Genomic DNA, 19,626 nt, shown 5'->3' with positions numbered 1-19,626 from the left:
TTTGCCTCTGAGCATCCCCTGCAAACTTACGGGATTTGACAGATAACCCCTTTCCTTAAGGATAATGTCATAAACTGTTACACTTTTGAACAATATTTTGAAGAAAACCATTAATTAGATGTAAATTAAGATTTACGCAGTAAAATAAACCCTGTACGACATTAAGGGGTGGCTGGGGTTAACTACTCTAACCACCCCAAAAATTATATTATTCTTTTTTTCGAAAATTGTTTGTCGATTTTGGTGCAATTTACCACGATGATTTTTTTATACGTTAGGTAGTACTATTGTAGTATTTCTTGTAAGAACTTACAACGGTTGGAAGTTTGGGGTAGAAACTATATTTTCGCTAATAACTTTCATACTCCTACAGAAAAAGCTTTTTTATCCTTATTCTATTTAAAGAACACAAAAGTTAGGATAATTATACAGGGTGCCCATTATGTATGGAATATAGCATATATCTTGATAAGTATCAACTTTATAAAAAAACATTTTATACAAAAGTTGTTTAATATTTTATTTGCCATAATAAGACTGCATTCAATTGTTTTCAATTGAAAAAACAAATGAGTAACGAATAATACTTACATTTTTTTAAATGGCAATGTATTCTTTCGTTAGGATCATTTGATAGAGATTTTCTCTTTACGATGGCGTAAAATTTTTGTACCCTTACATTAGAAAATTTTTGAAAAAATGTAAAAATTGTTTAATAATAAAAATAAATTAATAACATTAATCTAGATACCCGAGATCTCAAATTATTACTGTAAATTAAATGTACGTACAAAATAAAATAAATAAACGAAAAATTAGTGTACATCTCCAATAATTCGAGGTACTTGATTATCTCGCATATCCAAAGGCAAATAAAATATTAAACAACTTTTGTATAAAATGTTTTTTTATAAAGTTGATACCTATCAAGATTTATACTATATTCCATAGATAATGGGCACCCTGTATATCCAGATGCAAATCAGGCGTATTTAAAAACATTAATAAATCGTGGGGGAGACAACTGGTTATGCGTTGAGGAGTGCAATTTTAAAATGTCATCTCGCTGATGCAAATTGACATCGTACTGGTAGAGAATAACTTGATCAGAAAATCTTCTAATGAAATTTTTCCATATTCTAAAACTAAATACATCCAGGGGTTGATTTTGGCCTGTTGTCCCTGCAGGTATAGACAAATATTTAAACTTAACATCCGATGGAGTTACTTCACTAATAATTTCAGGGCAGTGGCCACTCCACGTATCCAGTAATAGTAATGATTTGGGTCCGGTGTTTGGGAAATAGACATTTTGTAGCCAATTTTTCATATGAGCAGAAGTCAGTTTATCAGACTTTGATGCCAAAACGAATATGTTAACTGCTTTGAACATTGTACTTATTACCCTCGGTCCAAACGTACCAGAGGATTCTAACTAATATTTAAATATTTTTGTTTAAATGTCAGTGGTTTTCTTACTATTACACTATTACACAAAAAAAAAATTCTCTTTGAAAAATAATGTCTACTTGAGAATTCTACGAATTGTAACTAGACCATTCAATCGATTTGAATATTTTTGGTCTTGTTAGAAAGAGCATTTCATGCTCTTTTAAAAGATATTTTCAGTAAGCCCGCTTGGTTTAAAACAAGCGGGAACATATTTTTGTGATTTTTGAAAAATAAGTTAAATGGAACGGTACTATTTACTTCACAGACCGTTAATCACCATAAAATTTGCTAAATATTAGTGAAAACCGCATCTCGATATCTCCATCCATTCTCGAATTATAAAAGAAAATGTTAAAAATTCGTATATCTTAATCGGATCAAGTTACCTTAGGAAACAAATAAGAGAGAACAAACATTTTATTATCTAGAACCTTCCTTCACACTTTATCCAAGCTTAGAACTGCTTCAAAGCTACTTTTGAGGCGTGTTGAAAAGCCAACGGATCAATGAAACATCAACAATGATAATAAAACAAAATAAACCAAAACACTTAGAATAACTTAAATTTTTGGCAAAAATAACTCACTAATGTGCGAAATGCCTTCCATAAACCTCGATGCATTTATTTAATCTAGTTTCGACGAAAAGAAAGCGCTGCTTAAGTCTCGGCCCTGGACACGTTTCTACTGGTATTTAGTGTTTTGTCATATTTTCCCTGGTTATTGGTTTTATCTTGATAAGTCAGGTCGTTTAGTCTACCCAATAGATAAAGGGGTGAAAGCAATATGGGTTTTGCTCGAACCAACAATGCATATTGTTGTTTTTTCTTATACTCTTTCTCTATACGGTATGGCGTGCAATTTTCTAAAGATTATACATTTAAATATCAGATCATTGCGATCAAAAATTGAAGATTTGAGGACGTTGATTGCTGATACTAATGTGGATGTGTTGGCCTTGTCTGAAACCTGGCTACAGGATAATGACACTTTTCATGTGGATGGATATAATGTGATACGCAGAGATCGGGGGTCGAGAGGTGGCGGAATTTGTTTTGTTTTACGTGATTTTTTGGAGTTCTCCATTATTCCGTCTTCTTTCGAGATTGAGCAGTTGTGGATAAAAGTCCGTTTTGGTTGCGAGTGTCTGTGTGTTGGATGTGTGTATAAGCCTCCCGCTGTTTATTACAGAGGATTTCTGGATGAATTTGAGAATTCGGTTGTAAGTTGTCTGAGCTTTCCTGATCGAATTATATGTTGCGGTGATTTTAATGTTAATTTAATCAATATGGATAATTGCGATAGTGAGTATCTGTTGAATTTGCTAAATTCCCTTGGAGGTCAACAATTGATTGATGTACCTACAAGAATTACTTTTGGAACGGCTTCTCTGATAGACTTGTTGATAACGTTCGAAAAGACTCTGGTTCTACGCAGTGGAGTGCTCCCGTGCAATTTGTCTGATCATGATATGGTATTTTGCGATGTTGGTGTGAATGTAGGTAGACAATCTCCAGTGTTTAAGTCTCTACGACTATTAAGGCGTATTGATAGTGTATCTTTTCTGCATGATTTACAATCAGTTCCATTCAATTTTATATTTTATCTAACTGATATTAACGACAAGGTCTCATTCTTTACACAAGCCTTAATTGATTTATTTGATATTCACGCTCCAATAAAGCAATGTCGATTTACCAAGCCTCCCGCACCCTGGATGACTGATAATATTAGATTAATGATTAAGTTGAGAAATGAAGCTAAAACCAAGTTTAGACATACGGGCAGGCCGGCTCATTGGGAATATTATAAGACCCTTCGTAATCTCACTACTGCAGCTATAAGGAATGAAAAGCGAGCTTATTTTGGTTCTATTGCTGCTACGGGCAATACCAAACAGATGTGGAATAACTTGAAAACTTTGAACTTAAAACCAATTAAAAAATCTTGTCTACCTTTAAATTTAAAACATCCTGATCTGATTAATAATTATTTTGTAGGCAGTGTAAATGACATTATTAAAGATTTACAGGCTTCTGACCTTGATCTGTACAGTTCTCCTATTTATGGTAGTCAGTTTTCATTTAAGACTGTGGAGATCTCTCTGGTTTTTGACGTGATTGCATCTATTACATCTTCTGCTATTGGTACTGATGGAATTTCCATTGAGATGATCAAACTGTGTTGCCCCACCATTTTGCCATATTTAACCCACCTACTCAATTGTTGTTTAGTTGACCATGTCTTTCCCTTGGAATGGAAACGCGCAGAGGTTATTCCTCTGCTCAAAAATGATAACCCACGTGAGTATAGTGACTTGCGACCAATAAGTATTCTCCCTGTTCTTTCTAAAGTTTTAGAAAAGGTTATGAAAGCTCAATTGGTGGAGTATATGGAGACCAATAGTTTGCTCCCTTCAGAACAATCGGGTTTTCGATGTGGGTATAGTTGCACAACATCAATGTTAAATCTAACTGATGATATATTGTCCGCTGTTGACGTGGGAGAGAGTACTGCTGTGGTTTTTTTAGACTATTCAAAAGCATTTGACACTGTTAACCACACCATTTTGAGCAAACTACTTCGTTATCTGGGTTTTGGTCAAGGCGCAGTAACACTATTGAGTAGCTATCTTAGTGATCGCACACAGAGGGTGAAAATTGATGATGCCATCTCTGGTGAACTCGCACTTTGTAATGGTGTTCCCCAAGGATCTGTGCTGGGACCTATTTTATTTTCTATCTATACGTCACAATTTAATAAATTTATTAAATTCTGTAAAATGAGTACATATGCGGATGATACCCAGCTTTACGCTTCATACGCGACAGCGGGCAGTGGTATTGCCGAGGCTGGTATTAGCGGTGACCTTGATACGATTTTTGAATTAGCAACATACCACCAGCTTAAAATAAATCCTGACAAATCTATGTGGATGAGTTTTAATGGGCAACAGCGCAACCCTACTTCGCACTTAGCCATTAAGATGAATAACACCTTAATTAAAAAGGTCTCTGAAGCTAAGTGTCTTGGTATGATTTTAGATACTAGCTTAAGATTTAGAAAACAAATTCAAACATATATTCAGAGATCATATTTTTTTTTGCGTCGGCTGTACCCGCATCGTTCATGTTTACCTTTGAAATTAAAAGTGCTCCTCTGTGATATGTTTGTTCTTTCACAATTTAATTATATGTCTGCTGTATATCATAGGGCTATAGATGCAGTCACGTCACGAACTATACAAAAGGTTCAGAATAGTTGCCTCAGATTCATTTATGGGATTCGCAAATTTGATAGAGTTTCTTATAAACTTAAGGATGCTGGGTGGCTGAACATGAGCTCTCGACGGGAGTTTCATAGTTTGTCTCTCTATCATAGAATCGTTACCTCTGGAGTCCCGGAGTACCTGCATCATAAAATTAAATATAAACCACAGTGCGAGGGAAGTCAGACAAGGTCAGGTATTAGTTTCTATCCTCCAAAACATAGAACATCACTTTTTCAAAGGTCATTTCATATCATGTTTATAAATCGTATGGAAGCTTGCCACATGCACTACGTCAACTGAAATATGACCAATTTCGAATAAAATTGAGGAATATGATTTTTCAGCAGTCAACGGGTCTTGTCTGATGTTTGTTATTCTTTGTTTCTCTGTGATTTTTTTGTGACCTTATTCTTATTGATATAAAGTCATTGTTACGATGTTAACAGTTAAGCCATCAGTTATTACACTGAGTCCTTTTTTAATTTTCATTATTATTTTTTTTTTCTTTTTTTGCTCCTCATTTCTTTTTTTTTTCTCTTTCATTTAATTTACGTTTGGGTCTTTTGGGCCCTTTCATTTAATTTAATTATGTTTAAATTTAGATTTGATATGATGCGGGTGATACTGTATTAATGATTTCAAGATTTTGCCTTTGTTTTTTTTTCTTTTTATTTGTTATAATTCATAGAATTTTTTTTTTTTATTTTATGGTTGGATAGAACAGACTATTCTGGATCCCGCCGTTTGATCTCCATACATTATGTATATATTTGTATTGTAGTTTCTTTTTTGTAATGGAGACAATAAAGTCATTTATTATTATTATTATTATATTATGCAAGTTTACATCAGCTTGTGGACAGATGCTTCATGCATCCATAGCATTTGTGATAAAAGGTTTGGATTTGCCCAAATCATATTTAAAAGTCAATGGTAATAGTTCAGTCTGTTATCATAATCGGTATCTGTTAAGGCCTGATGTAAAACAACGTGGTGGAGATATTATTCTCTTGAGAACTCTTGTGGACAATTGTTTTCGGAGTTCCCAGATTATGTGGGATCACATTGCGCACCAATGTGATTTACGAATTCATAGAGATGTCTGAATGGGCTACACGTTGCCAGTTTTCCGTAATCGCTAAGTCAATCTTAAAAATACTTCTAGAGAAAAATGTCTTTCTTTGTCGTAATTGCATTGCACATTTTTGCCATGCAGTTGCATCGTATTCGAAACATTGAAAATAAATCATCATACGCTTCTGCGTTAGTAAATGACATGTTTACAGTTACCATGGTTATGTGATTTGTTTTTCTCGATGAGGTAACTGGATCCGATTGATGGCACTCGAGTTTTTAACATTTTCTTCTATAATTCGAGAACGGGTGGCGATATCGAGATGCGGTTTTCAGTAAAATTTAGCAAATTTTAAGGTGACTAAGGGTCTGTGAAGTAAATAGTATCGTTCCATTTAACTTTTCTTCAAAAATCACAAAAATATGTAATCGCTGCAGGTAACGTCCTCTAGCTCATTTGTGTTAAAGCAGACGGTCTTACTGAAAATATCTCTAAAAAGAGCATAAAATGCTCTTTCAAACAACACCGAAAATATTCAAATCGGTTGAATGGTCTAGGAGATATTAAAATGTAAACATATGAAAACGCATTGGCCTCCCCCTCCCTTATTATGACAGATATGAGAAATATCGCAAAACAAAAGCGATGCGGTATTATCCAAGCTATTAAATGATGTTGTCAAAGTTATAGCTCATCGTATAAGTTTCTGAGATAGCGGGAACTTTATGTTTCTCAATGGCAGTTACGCCCCCTAGCGGTCGAATTACGAACTTCAAAATAATTTCCAGCTATTTCTCTTGGTCACTTTGCTTATAAGGATTTTTTTCCCAAACCTCTAGGCCTTACCGTTCTAGAGATACAGCCGCTCCGTACGCTTAACGGGACACCTGTATATTAGAATGTATTAAGGGGATAAAAATTGTAAATATTAAAAACAATAAAATGCTTATTAATTATGTCATAGCTCTGAAATATTTTGCTCGTTTGGCAGCTTCAACTTCTTTGAATTTGAAGTGTTTGAATAGTTTTATGTTGTTGTCTAAATCTATACCAAGATATTTAATAACATTGGAAGATTTCACCGTGGTTGTGCCAGTAATAATTTTAGGAGATCTTGCGCGGATGCGGTGGTTGGGAATCATAAGTTGGAACTTGGAGGGATTGGGTGTAAATCTCCAATTTTTGAACCATTTTAGCGTTACAGCATTTGAAGGTTTTCGGTTGCTTTGTCTAGTGTGGTGTTGTGTGAGACCAATGTTGTGTCATCTGCATACTGTAGGATTATGCCATACAGTGTCAAAGGCTTTATTTATGTCTAACAATGCAATAGATTTTCTTTTCTGTTTGTGATTTACTTGTATGTTATTCACTAGTATTATTAGTAGAGTTTTGTGGTTTAAATCCAAACTTGTATAACGCTAGCTTGATGAATAAATTTGTGCGCGGTGGGATTTAGATTTCGTAATATATGCTTACTAATTAGATCTTTTCCAGGAGCTGAGCTTTTCTCTTTTTTCACTTGTTGTATATATTCGTCTTCGTCGATATCTGTAAGTGTATCTTCATTGCGTCTTTGAGATTCGCTGAATCTGATATACCATTCTTACACTTTTGCTAGATTGTCTTCGTCAAATGTTGGATCAGTTTTGGGGATAAAAGCTTCTTGAAAGAGTTGGGCAAATGCTTTGCTTTTTTAATGATCTGTTGTTGCATGTTCCAGATCATTCAATTTTAAAGTTGGTGCGTTCCATGTTTTTTTGTAAGAAGTAACTCTTTTTTTTTTGCCAAAATGTTGTGCCTTTATCGTTTTCGATTTCTTTGCAGATTTTGAACAACTCATTGATTCTGTATTTTTTTACTGCATCATGAATTTTTTTGTTTAGATTATTATATTCTGTCTTTTTGGTTTTGTCGTTGGATATTAAGTACGTACGATACGTTTTTCTTTTTGTGTGCAACAAGTTTACTATATGTTTGCGTAGGGTATACATAAAAGATATGGATTGAGTCAGGAGTTGTTGGAATCTGTTAATTAGATCTATGCACATTAATGACGTATCTGTATTGCGATGCTTTTGTGAAAATGAAGTTGATGTGGATGAATGTATACTAAAAAGATGTGGATTTCGTCCTTATCAAATAGAATTGTACAATGTAGACATTCATTAAGCGGTCTATTTATAGCTGGAGGGTTCGCTTTACGAAGAGATATTGCGGGGTTTAATATTATGAAAGAGCCACCTCTTGTTTTATCAGTTTTGTTTCAATTTTTTTGTGTTATTTGCCAATCTCTGTATCTTATTAAAATTGTTCTCCAACCTTTGATTTGGTTTCTACAAACATCAGTATATCTATGTCGTTTTGTTGTATGTAGTTGTATGTTAGCAGTTTTTTGTTATTGAAGCTGTTGATATTAGCATAAGAGAGAATTAGCATACTCATAAGAAATACATAAATGTATTATTTATACAGGGTGTTTCATTTAAAATAACATATGCTTATATCTCGAAAACCTAAACTCGAATCGAAAAAAGTTTCAAATAAACTTTTTTGGTGAAAAAGGGCACAGGGTACACATGAGCAGATTTTTTTTTCAAGGTTTTATTTGTTGTTTCAAATCGCACATATACTTTTTTCTTTCAACGTCTTGAACAACTTGACAAACTAAGTATTTTTTTCTTACAGGGTGAGTTGTTAGTATGCCGGCTTCCTATAACGTACAATTATTTTTATTTATACTCCCGTTGCATTTAGGCGTGACAAAGAGTATATATTTTTTAATGGAACACCCTGTATATTTTATCGTACTATGAATACAACTAAATTTGTTTCTCCACCCGTATATAAATATTACATTCTGTCTATTTTTGTCGGTTTTGTTTGATTAACATTTCGTTATTCCTCCTTATATCCAGGGTCGCGGATATACAGGGTGAGTTTTTTTTTCGATGTTTGGTATAGAGATCTTGAAAACTAGAGGAGATAGAGAGGCGATTAAATAGAGAAAGAATTGCAGTTTCATGAACTCAATTTAATGAGCTTTTTGTTTTTTGGATAAAATGCATGGCTAACTAGATATCTCGAAGAAACCGTTTTTTTGTTATATCGTTAGATACCTATGGCTCCGCTATTATTGATTTTAGGAAAAATGTGTAGGGTATTACATGTTTAACAAAGCAGTCTAACGGATTTTTTTATTTAAGCAATAATTTTTGATTTATGACACAAACTTGTAATTTTTCTAATGGAAACCACAGTTGGCCATGGCTTTATAAAAAAGGCCTTTTCTCAACGATTCTAATGATATACCACTTGACATAGATATTTTTATTAATAAATAAATTATAGCCATTTATTCTTTTAATTAGAAAAGTGTTCAGTTAGTATGCTATGGATTCGAATTTCAAGCCCCTAAAATCACCTGGAGGAGATGGAATTCTGCCTATCTTTCTGCAAAAAGGCTTAGAAGACCTTCTCCCAATAATAATATCCCTATATATAGCTAGCTACAACTTTAGCTATATACCCACTCTATGGAGGAAAGTAAAGGTGGTCTTCATACCTAAAGGTGGTAGGCGTTCAAACGCGGGCACCAAGGCGTACAGACCAATTAGCCTAACTTCATTTCTCCTCAAAGGGATGGAAAAGGTAATCGATCAATACCTAAGGAATGGAGTGCTTCTCACAAATCCACTCCACCCTAGCCAACATGCTTACCAGAAAGCAAAATCAACAATTACCGCTCTCCATGCTTTGACTAGCACCTTAGAGGAGGCAATTGCAACCAAAGAGATAGCCCTTTGTGTTTTCATAGATATAGAGGGTGCGTTTGATAACACCTCATATGAATCCATAGAGAATGCTTTAAACGTAAAAGACATACATCCGTCGACAATCAAGTGGTGTATAGCCATGTTGAAAAGTCGGCAGATCACAGCCAGTCTGGGAGGCGAGTCGCTGACTATAAAGGCGCTAAGAGGATGTCCCCAAGGGGGAGTTCTATCACCTCTACTATGGTGCCTGGTAGTTGGTGACTTGATGAACACCCTAACTAAAAACGGATTTAAGATACAAGGGTATGCTGATGGCCTGGTAATCACAATCCGAGGTAAATATGATTCAATCATAACTCAGCTAATGCAGAAAGCCCTACTACTCACCAGTACTTGGTGCAGAAGCAATGGGCTCAGCATCAATCTCAATAAAATCGAAATAGTCCCTTTCACTCGGAGAAGGAAGCTACAAATAAAAGCACCCTCCATTGAAAGCAGAACTATTAACCTCAAAATAGAAACTAAATACCTAGGGGTAATACTTGACAGTAAACTAAACTGGAACTCACACTTAGACAAGGTGAGGAAAAAGGCCATCATGGCAAACCAGATCTGCCGCAGGCTCCTAGGAAGGCACTGGGGTCTCAAACCACGAATGGCTCATTGGGCCTACGTAGCAATAATTAGACCCATGGTCGCCTACGCCTCATTGGTTTGGTGGCCAAAAACAAAACATAAGACAGCTCAACAACAGCTGACACAAATCCAGCGGTTAGCATGTCTTAACATAACGGGTGCAATGAGATCCTATTCGACGGCTGCTTTGGAAGCCCTACTCGGTCTCACACCGCTCCACATATATATACAAAAGGAGGCAGCCTTAAGTGCCTTATCACTGAAAACAGTTTCTTCACTCAAGTTGATGCAGGGTAACCTCAGAGGACACCTCGAGATCCTCAAAGACCCATGTCTAAATCACCTGATTGAAATTAAAACGGACCTTATACCGACGGAATACAATTTCAACCAACCGTATAAGGTCATATTTAGTAGCAGGGATGATTGGACGAAAGGAGGGCCTCAACTAAAAAGAGGAGCCCTAGCCTGGTACACCGATGCTTCAAAGACAGTAAGATCTGGAGTAGGCATGGGCATCAGTGGACCAAATAGCCACATCAAATTGCCCCTCAGCTCGGACTTAACAATTTTCCAAGCAGAAGTTCTTGCTATAACCTTCTGCACCGCTTTGAACCTACAGAAGGGACAAAAAGGTGCATCCATAAACATTATCACAGACAGTCGGGCCGCCTTAAAGGCAATTCCGCACTGATCAGAGAGTGTAACAACAACCTGAGAGAACTCGCTAGGGGCAATGATGTTACCCTATGGTGGGTTGCAGGTCACAGCAACATTGAGGGCAATGAGAAGGCCGACAAGCTGGCCAAAGAGGCAGCAAACACGCCCTTCATTGGACCCCAACCTGGATGTGGACTACAAAAAAGCCACCTAAAACAAATAATCAACAACTGGGAGGCTTACGCTGGAAAGAACTTCCAGGTCACAGACAAGCGAAGAGTATGATAACTCCGTCGCAAAACAAAACCAAAGAGGTTTTATGCCTCAGCAAAGGGGATCTAAGAACGCTCTCAGGCTACCTAACCGGCCATGTGCCCCTAAAATACCACCTCTTCCACATTGGACAAGCTGAGGATCAAACTTGTCGACTTTGCAACGACGAGTCAGAAACTGCTGGACATATACTGTGCAATTGCACAACGTCTTCGGTAAAACTCCCCTGTTACCTACCGACATAAAGGTTCAAGACCTCAGGACAATACTAAGGTTCATTAAGGACCTACATTTGCCCTAAACCTTTGGAGGGCTAAAGTTACAATAGATCTTATAGGTCGCGGTAACGAGAGGGGCCGCCCTCCTCAGCCCGGCAGCAATAATAATAATAATAATGCTATGGAAACAATTGATAGATACGTTTGCAAACGTAAGTTTCGGTGATTTCGTACCGCTAGCTTATTAAGTGGTGGTGCTCCATCGTGTTGAAACCATTTAAGCAAATGACGTGTCTGTAGAAGCAATTCATCCAACATATTATCGAACTCGTTCTGTAGAAAGTGAAGATAACGATCTCCGTTTAACATATCATTCCCTATATCTCATCCTGTATATTTAAATGGTCGGTTATCTCCTAAAGTAAAATATCTAGCAAAAAATGTTAAGCCATAAGTTTCACTGTTTTTTAAAATCAAAGACAAATTAAGTATACAAGGTCATAAGAGTCATCAAAAGTTATGATTGTTGCGTCAGTTACGTTTTCTTTAACGAAACACCCTGTATATTATTCCATATTGCGGTTCATCTCGAAATTCTAAACAAAATTCAAATCAGTCCTATAAATTACACAAAAATAATTTAGACAATGATGTTCATAGTTTATCAAGCTACCTTTGAAAGTTTCTCATCTCCATAGCAACGCAATGACATAAAACATGTCAAAAATACAAAAATAGTTTGAATAGATTCGTAAATTTTTAAAAGCTCGATATTTGGAAAACGGTTAAGTTTAGGTTTATGGTGTGCTACATGAATTTTATTTAGAATTTTGAGATGAACCGAAATATGGATTAATATAGAGGCTCTTCCCTTAAGGAAAACGTAACCTTGTTTCGTCATAACTTTTTGACTGACCCTGTATACTTAATTTGTCTTTATTGTAATGGATTTTAAAAAACACTAAAACTTTTGTATCTTAACATTTTTCGCTAGCTATCTTACTATCACCCAACCTGTATATAAAATGTCTAATCCTTTTTTCAGGATTTTTGATCTTATTAAAATCTTCTTCGATTTCGAGAATACTTGGTAATTCTTAGGATATTGTTACTTTCATTGATATAGTTAAGTATATCCTCTCTATCGGTCGGTAATATAGTGTTGTACCTGTAAGCAGTTCAACCCGAAAGCAACTCAACTTGAAAGGAATCCAACTCCATCGCAATCTGAAAGAAATTGAACTTGAATGAAACCCAACCCAAACCGAACGCAATTCAAACTAACTGAACCCAATTTAAAAGTAACTCACCCCGAATGCAACCCAATCCCAGTAACTCAACATGAAAGCTACCTAACTTTGCAAGCAACCTAATTATAGACCACTCAACCTAATGTGAAAACAACTCAACCTTAAAACAATCCAATCCAACCCGAAAGCACCCTAACCCAATCCGAAAATACCTCAACCCAAGAGGAAATCTGCTAAACAGACTGTAAAACTTTTCCCCCTCCTCTTCGGAATCTAGCGAATTTCTTCAGGGCTCTTCTTCCAAATGACTGGAAAACTTCTATTCCTCTATTGTTAACTCTATTATTGTTCCATTCTAGCTATATTATTTTTATTTTATTTTATTTATCATTTATTGCCACAGACAAAAATACAAAATTACATAAGATACACTTAACTTAAACAGTATCAGCAAATGGATCATTTTATCGCACAGGCGATCTCTGCCAAATGACCCAACAGAACAAACAAAAATAAAAATAGTATTTGCTGAATATGGCAAGTAGTGATAATTAGATATCACCAAATAAGATTAAGCAAGAAAAGAAAAACAAAGAGAAAAATAAAGAAAAGACACAAAAAGAGAGATAGAGAGCGACAAAAGAAACCAAAAGAATCTGCCGTATATCAGTTGCCAACAAGTGAGAGCAGTTGAAGAGAGGAAAAAAAGAGAAAGACAAAGAACAAAGAATCAGGAAACAGCCAGTTGAAGGGCAAGCAAGTGGCTTTTTAAAACATGTCTAAAATTAGTAATTCTAGAAATATTACGAATTTCAGAAGGCAGTCCATTCCACAGCGCAATCGACTGTACTGTAAATGATCTATGATAAATTTCAGTGCTATGAACGGGAAATGTAAGAATAGTATCAGAACGTGAACGAGTAGCAAGCTCATGAGTTGATAATTGCTGGAACCTATCTGATAAGTACTTTGGGGTGCAGTTATGAAGGATTTTAAATAAAATGGTTAATAAACGAAAGGATCTACGTCTCTCACAGGTTAACATCTGAATGTAATTGCGATACGGCGTTACATGCTCAAATCTATTTAGGTCAAATATGAACCGGATACAATTATTTTGTAGCCGCTGCAATTTACTCAGAAGAGTCACCGAGAGATCGGGATAAACCGCGTCCGCATAGTCAAAGTGAGGAAATATAAGAGAGTAACAAAGATTACGACGCACCACAGGAGGAAGAGAGCAGCGAAGTCTTTTTAAAGAGTGGAAGCAAGCATAGACTTTTGTTGAATTTGCGGTTTCCAAGACAGTGCAGAATCCATAAGGACTCCAAGATTTTTAACTGTGTTAGAAAACCGTATGACATTACCATCCAGCATCAGATCAGCAGGCAGATGGATTAATCTTACCAAGTAATTGACGAGTTCCAAACACAATAGCTTGCGTTTTAACTGAGTTCAACTTAAGTCCGTATCTCCGAGACCAGTTCAAGACGTTAGATAGATCGTTATTAAGTCGCGCAATAGCTGCCGGAAATTCAGCAACAGTAGTAGTAGTATATAACTGCAGGTCGTCGGCATACAAATGATAATTACACGAGATATAATTAGTAACACTATTAACGAACAAAGAAAAAAGTAACGGACCCAATACACTGCCCTGAGGAACACCACATTTGATTGCACAAGCAGAAGAAATTGAAGAGTTAGCGCGTACGCACAAGGAGCGATGGGAAAGGTAGGATTGAAACCAAGAAACACAGGGGGGAGTGAATCCGTAGGCAGAAAGAGACGCTAAAAGAAGGCTGTGGTCGACAGAATCAAAAGCCTTGCTGAAATCGAGCAGTACCAACACAGTAACACATCTGTTGTCGCAGGCATACCTAATATCATCAGTAACTTTAATGAGAGCAGTAGTTGTACTATGCCCACTGGGAAAACCCGATTGCAACTCATTGTGTAAATTAAACCTCTCTAGAAATCCTTGGACTTGTAAATAAACTAAGCGTTCAAGAGCTTTTGATAGTACGGATAAAATTGAAATCGGACGGAAATCAGTGTTACATGAAGAGGACTTGGATTTGGGTATGGGAACGACATGAGCAACCTTCCAGACAGAGGGAAATAAAGGTCGCTCAAGAGAAAAGTTGAAGATATGAGTTAAGGGAGGAAGCACTATATCCAGGATAGGAAGAAGAAGGTTGAGACCGATACCATCAGAACCCACGCAAGGGGACTTCGAATAAGTCAAAGCATCGCCTACTACGATCGCGGTCACAAGCGTAAGAGAGAAGGAGCAAGATTTAAGAGAAGTAAGAATTTCATTAATTGTAGCTGCCTTAATTACGTCATCGATGATCAGGGGAGGCTCTGCAAAAAAGTTTGCCATCGACTCACAATCAAGATCCATCTGGACAGACGGAGAATCAATCACTCCGAGAGACCTCATAGTCCTCCAAAATGTTCTGGGCGCGACTCCAGACAGCCTCTGGTAGAAATAAGATCTCTTAGCATACTTGCATTTATGATTACAGCGGTTGCGTAAAATTCGATAATTTTCCCGATTAGCGCTAGAGGGTGTACGTTTAACTACGGACTTTGCACGGTTACGCAGTCGCATAAGAGATCTTATCTCATCACTCAGCCAAGGTGCAGGCGGGTGCCTCATCCTGCGTTGCCTAAGTGGGGCATGTTTATCATAGAGATTAATGATTTTGGAATTAAAGTAGTCCACTTTAGCATCAATATCTGTTAAACGATACAGTGGAAGCCAATCAATCATCAGTGCATCCGACAAGAGCAAATTACTTTCAACTCGCCCTAGATCACGGTAAGTCACAACACGCCAAGAACGACTCAGATGCTGCACCCGCAGAGCACAATAGATTAAATCATGGTTGGAGAATTGGAAGGCAGGTAGCTGACCATGTGTAAGTATTCCGTCTGGACAGGATGTAATAATAAGATCAAGAAGAGAATGTGAGGTAGGAAGATGATGAGTAGGCAGAGAGGGTAAGATAGATAAGTTTGAGGAAGAAGTAACGAACTGAAGTTTCTCACTACGAGTATCATTTTTCAACAGACAGGTATTAAAATCCCCCATTAACAGAATAGTCCCATAGATAAGTGAGTGCCTTTCCAAAATCTCTTCCAATTGATCAAAATAGTTCATAGAAGGAGGGCAGTAAAAAACACCGAGTAATAATTTATTATAATCAGTTTTCAGCTGTACAAGCAAAAACTCCGCATTCGGCAACGTCGGAGGTTTCTACGATGGTAGCATGCAAAGTGTTTCGAATAAACAAGGCCCCTCCCCCACCACGTGAGAACATACGATCATTTCTTAACAAATAGTAATTAGGAAGAGTGTATAAAGTAGAAGGTAAGGTCGGCTTGAGCCACGTTTCTCCAACCATGATGACATCAAAGATATTGGATTCAAATGTAAGTAGGAGATCATCAAAATGAGCACAAATACTTTGCGCGTTTATATGACAGACTGAAATGAAGTTGGTCAGTCCTCGGAAGAGATCAGTCGAGGAGATCCCCGTATAATCAGCGGGATTAGTCACGCCATCACCATCCTCGACATTAAGGAGAGATTCCGTTGATGCCGCGAGAGAAGAGTCAATAGATGAAATACAAGAAAGGAAAGATTGTGAAGAAGAATCAGATGAACAACTGATACCAACATCCATTCAGAAACAATAAAAAGGCGGAAAAAGAAAAGGAAAAAAAGAAACAAAAACAAACAAAATTCAATAGACAAACAAAACTTGAAATAAAAAAAAACAAACAAAAGAAAAGAAAGAAAAAAAATATATATATATAGATATGCGTGTATGTATAAAGTATATAAAAGTAGTAGATAAAAGAAACGAAAATTGTTCTAACTAAACTAAAAGTGATGTAAATTCATACAACGAAAACCGGGCAGGTCGCTACAGTGAGAACTGAGACCAACGAGTTAAGTTCCCCGGAAAAAACGGAAATAACCAATAACAAAGTATCTCAAAAATTAACAAAATAAAAATGAAAGAAACAATATATATATGTGCAAGGTAAATAAATAAACTGGGCATAAACCGAACTACTCCCAGCATAATAATCAAAACTGAATGTACTTTTAAAGAAAAATACTTGAAACAAGAAAAGAATTATAGCCTATTATAAACAAATCATAACCTACTCCACAGCAGCCCGGCCACGGGTAGTCATCCCGCGACGACGGAGGACACGGGGGCACCCATCAAGATCGGACAAATTACGTATGACCTTCCTCTTCTTACCATCCCTTGATAACGAGACAGCTCTTCTGCTATTCCTCCTCTCGACGACCTCCACCACTCTGTTCCCTGCGGAATTCCGGAGGTGACAACTCTGTCCTTTCCTTCTGATAGAAATTTCTTCCTCTCGCAGCGGTAAGATTTCAGTATTCTTCTTATCCAGTGCCGAACTTCCTTCTCCTTCATGGCCTTCCTTACTCCTTTCCAGGACACGGTCTTGAATGCATTATAGTCATCACTGCATCCAATGTACCCTTTTCTCTAGTGTTACCTGTATACAATTCAACCCGAAAGTAACCCAATTCGAATGCAATACAATCCAATCTAGCAGCAACTCACCTCGAGAGCAACCCAACCTAAACGCAACACAAACCAACTCAACCTAAAAACAACCTAAGATTAAGAAGTATTGCTATTGACGAGAAAGTTATTAAAGCCGAGGCAATATCTTCATTCAATATCCATTACATCGACAATACATCTTAGTATTTTTGGATTTAGAGGTTTTTAAGTTGGTAATCCATCAACTTCTTGTTTCAAGATGTGCTGCAAAAGTATTTGCTTTTCTAATAGGAGTCACTTGTCTTAGTGGTCATTTAGGAAAGCTATTTAATAAATAACACAACTTTTATTTAACATTTCAAAAATCAATTAAAATTCTAACAAAATTTAAATTATATCACAAACTTACAAAATTAAAAACTAAAAAAACAATTTTATAGAAACAATTTATTAAAAACAATTTTCATTAAACCTGACTCGTAGAAATTTCATCCAACTGCTTTTTCATATCCTCCAATTTCTGCATATCACTCATCGACGTATCACACCGATACACGACCAACGAATGATAAAAGTGCACGGCGAATAAAACGAAAATAACCAAAACGGGTATAACGATAACAGTGCTCGCGATGGCCGCCTCAAAACTGTAATCCCAAAACTTCACCCAGCATAAAATCGCCACTTCGACAAGGAACAAGAAGAGGCCGAGAATCGTGGAGAACGCCCATGCGAGTTCGATGAATCCGCGCATTCGTTCGTGAGGGCTTTCTGAGACCAATTCGCAAACGTCCAATTTTGATATGGCGTCGATGTTGGGTAGAATGTAAGTTGAAATCATCAGGGCGAAGATGTGGACGGCCACAAGGACGGTTGTGCAAACGGCGAATAACACGAAAAGCCATTGAGGTACTGAGGTTGGATCATTTATTTGAAGCTCTACCTAAAATTTAATAAAAAAAATTATTAATTTGCATCATATAACATTATTGTCATGTTGCAGAAAATTTTGACAAGCTACAATGAGTTTTGACACATATTTGATTGTTCCTAATTCATATTTAATGTAGTACTGACGTCTGTTATTGCAAAACATAATTTTGACACATTCATATTAATTCTGATATGTATTACTGACACATGTGATAAAATTCTAATAAATTTATGAGTTATATCTTACACCATTTTAACATAGATTGATGTTAGACATAACTTTGTCGTGTAGCAGAAAATTTTGGCAAACTACAACGACTTTTGACACCTATTTCTGACATATCTTATTCTATTCTGACATGTTCCTGAATCATATTTAATATGATTCTTACATCTGTTATTACTAAACATAATTTTTAATCATTCCTATCAATTCTGATATACAGGTGTTTCTGAAAGTCGTGGCATAATTTTACGGGTCGAAACGCTTAATTATTTGTTGTTTTAGACGAATTTTGAGTTTTAAGTAGTTCTTGGAGTTGTTAATTTGTAGACTGAGCTTGTTGCAAAGTTTGAAGGTTCAGTTCGTAAAATTCAAAAGAATCAATATTGTTGTAAAGAATATCTGTTGAGAACTGCGCTATAAAGTTTAGATAGCGAGATTGTCTAAGATTTTTTTTGATTTAGAGGAAAAAGGCAAAGATATTCAGAAAGGCATCCTAGATTGTCTAGAAAAATCAAAGATATTCAGCACGCTGGATTTGAAGAATAGTTTTTTCCATGTCCCCGTTGATGTCCTTTGGAACTCCTGCTGGTCAATATCAATTTTTTTGAACACCATTTGGGCATTGCAATTCACCTTCAAAGATTTGATAAAGGATGGAATGATTCTAACATACATGGATAGCATTATAATTGTAGCTGAAAACGAGATGCAGGCTCTGGAAACATTGAAAATATGTATTAAAGGTTGCTAAACATCACGACTTGGAGATTAATTGGAAAAAAAGTCAATTCTTGAAGTCAGAAATAGAGTATTGGGGTTCTGAAGTAATTAATGGAAGCATTCGACTATCTCTGAGAAAAATTGAAGCTGTAACAAAATTTTCAAATCTTAGAAATCTGAAGCAGTTCCAATCATTGTTGAGCATTGCTCGTTATTTTCGAAAATTCGTCAAAAACTATTCGCTGATAGCTAAACCATTAAGTGTAACCGTTGAAAGATTAAAGACCATCTTGTCAGAACGTCCTGTCCTTAAAAATATACCAAAATGATGCTAAAACTGTTTAATTTGGTGCAATACTGATGCAAGACAGTGAAGATGATCAAAAATTACATCCTGTGTATTATATGAGTCGGAAGACAACACTTGCTCAACAAAATGGATGCTTTTAGTAAATTTACTTGGTTATATACAACCAAAACAGTGAACAGTAAAAAAGTGATAGGAAAACTAGATAATAGGAGAATATTTTTGGCAATCAAAGTTGGAGCAAGTTGGGGAAAACTGAAAATATTTT

The 19,626-nt window shown here is 36.2% G+C and overlaps 2 protein-coding genes across 4 annotated transcripts in view; one reads left to right on the top strand and one right to left on the bottom strand.

Annotated features, from left to right (window-relative positions):
* LOC111422229 (methyl-CpG-binding domain protein 4-like) overlaps positions 1–19,626 on the top strand; it is a 91,702-nt gene that overhangs the window by 55,250 nt on the left and 16,826 nt on the right. The window lies entirely within an intron of this gene.
* The window catches only part of LOC111421271 (calcium release-activated calcium channel protein 1-like), a 37,859-nt gene continuing 35,731 nt past the window's right edge, over positions 17,499–19,626 (bottom strand). For all 3 annotated transcript variants that reach the window (XM_071200875.1, XM_071200876.1, XM_023054415.2), the window contains exon 4: positions 17,499–18,115. In XM_071200875.1, the coding sequence (XP_071056976.1) occupies positions 17,639–18,115 (477 nt within the window). In that variant the 3' untranslated portion in view covers positions 17,499–17,638. The remainder of the gene's footprint in view (positions 18,116–19,626) is intronic.

The sequence above is a fragment of the Onthophagus taurus genome, unplaced genomic scaffold (assembly GCF_036711975.1).
Source record: "Onthophagus taurus isolate NC unplaced genomic scaffold, IU_Otau_3.0 ScKx7SY_15, whole genome shotgun sequence".
Lineage (NCBI taxonomy): Eukaryota > Metazoa > Arthropoda > Insecta > Coleoptera > Scarabaeidae > Onthophagus > Onthophagus taurus.
The sequence above is the reverse complement of the archived record's forward strand: the minus strand, read 5'-3'. Positions and strand labels throughout refer to the sequence as shown.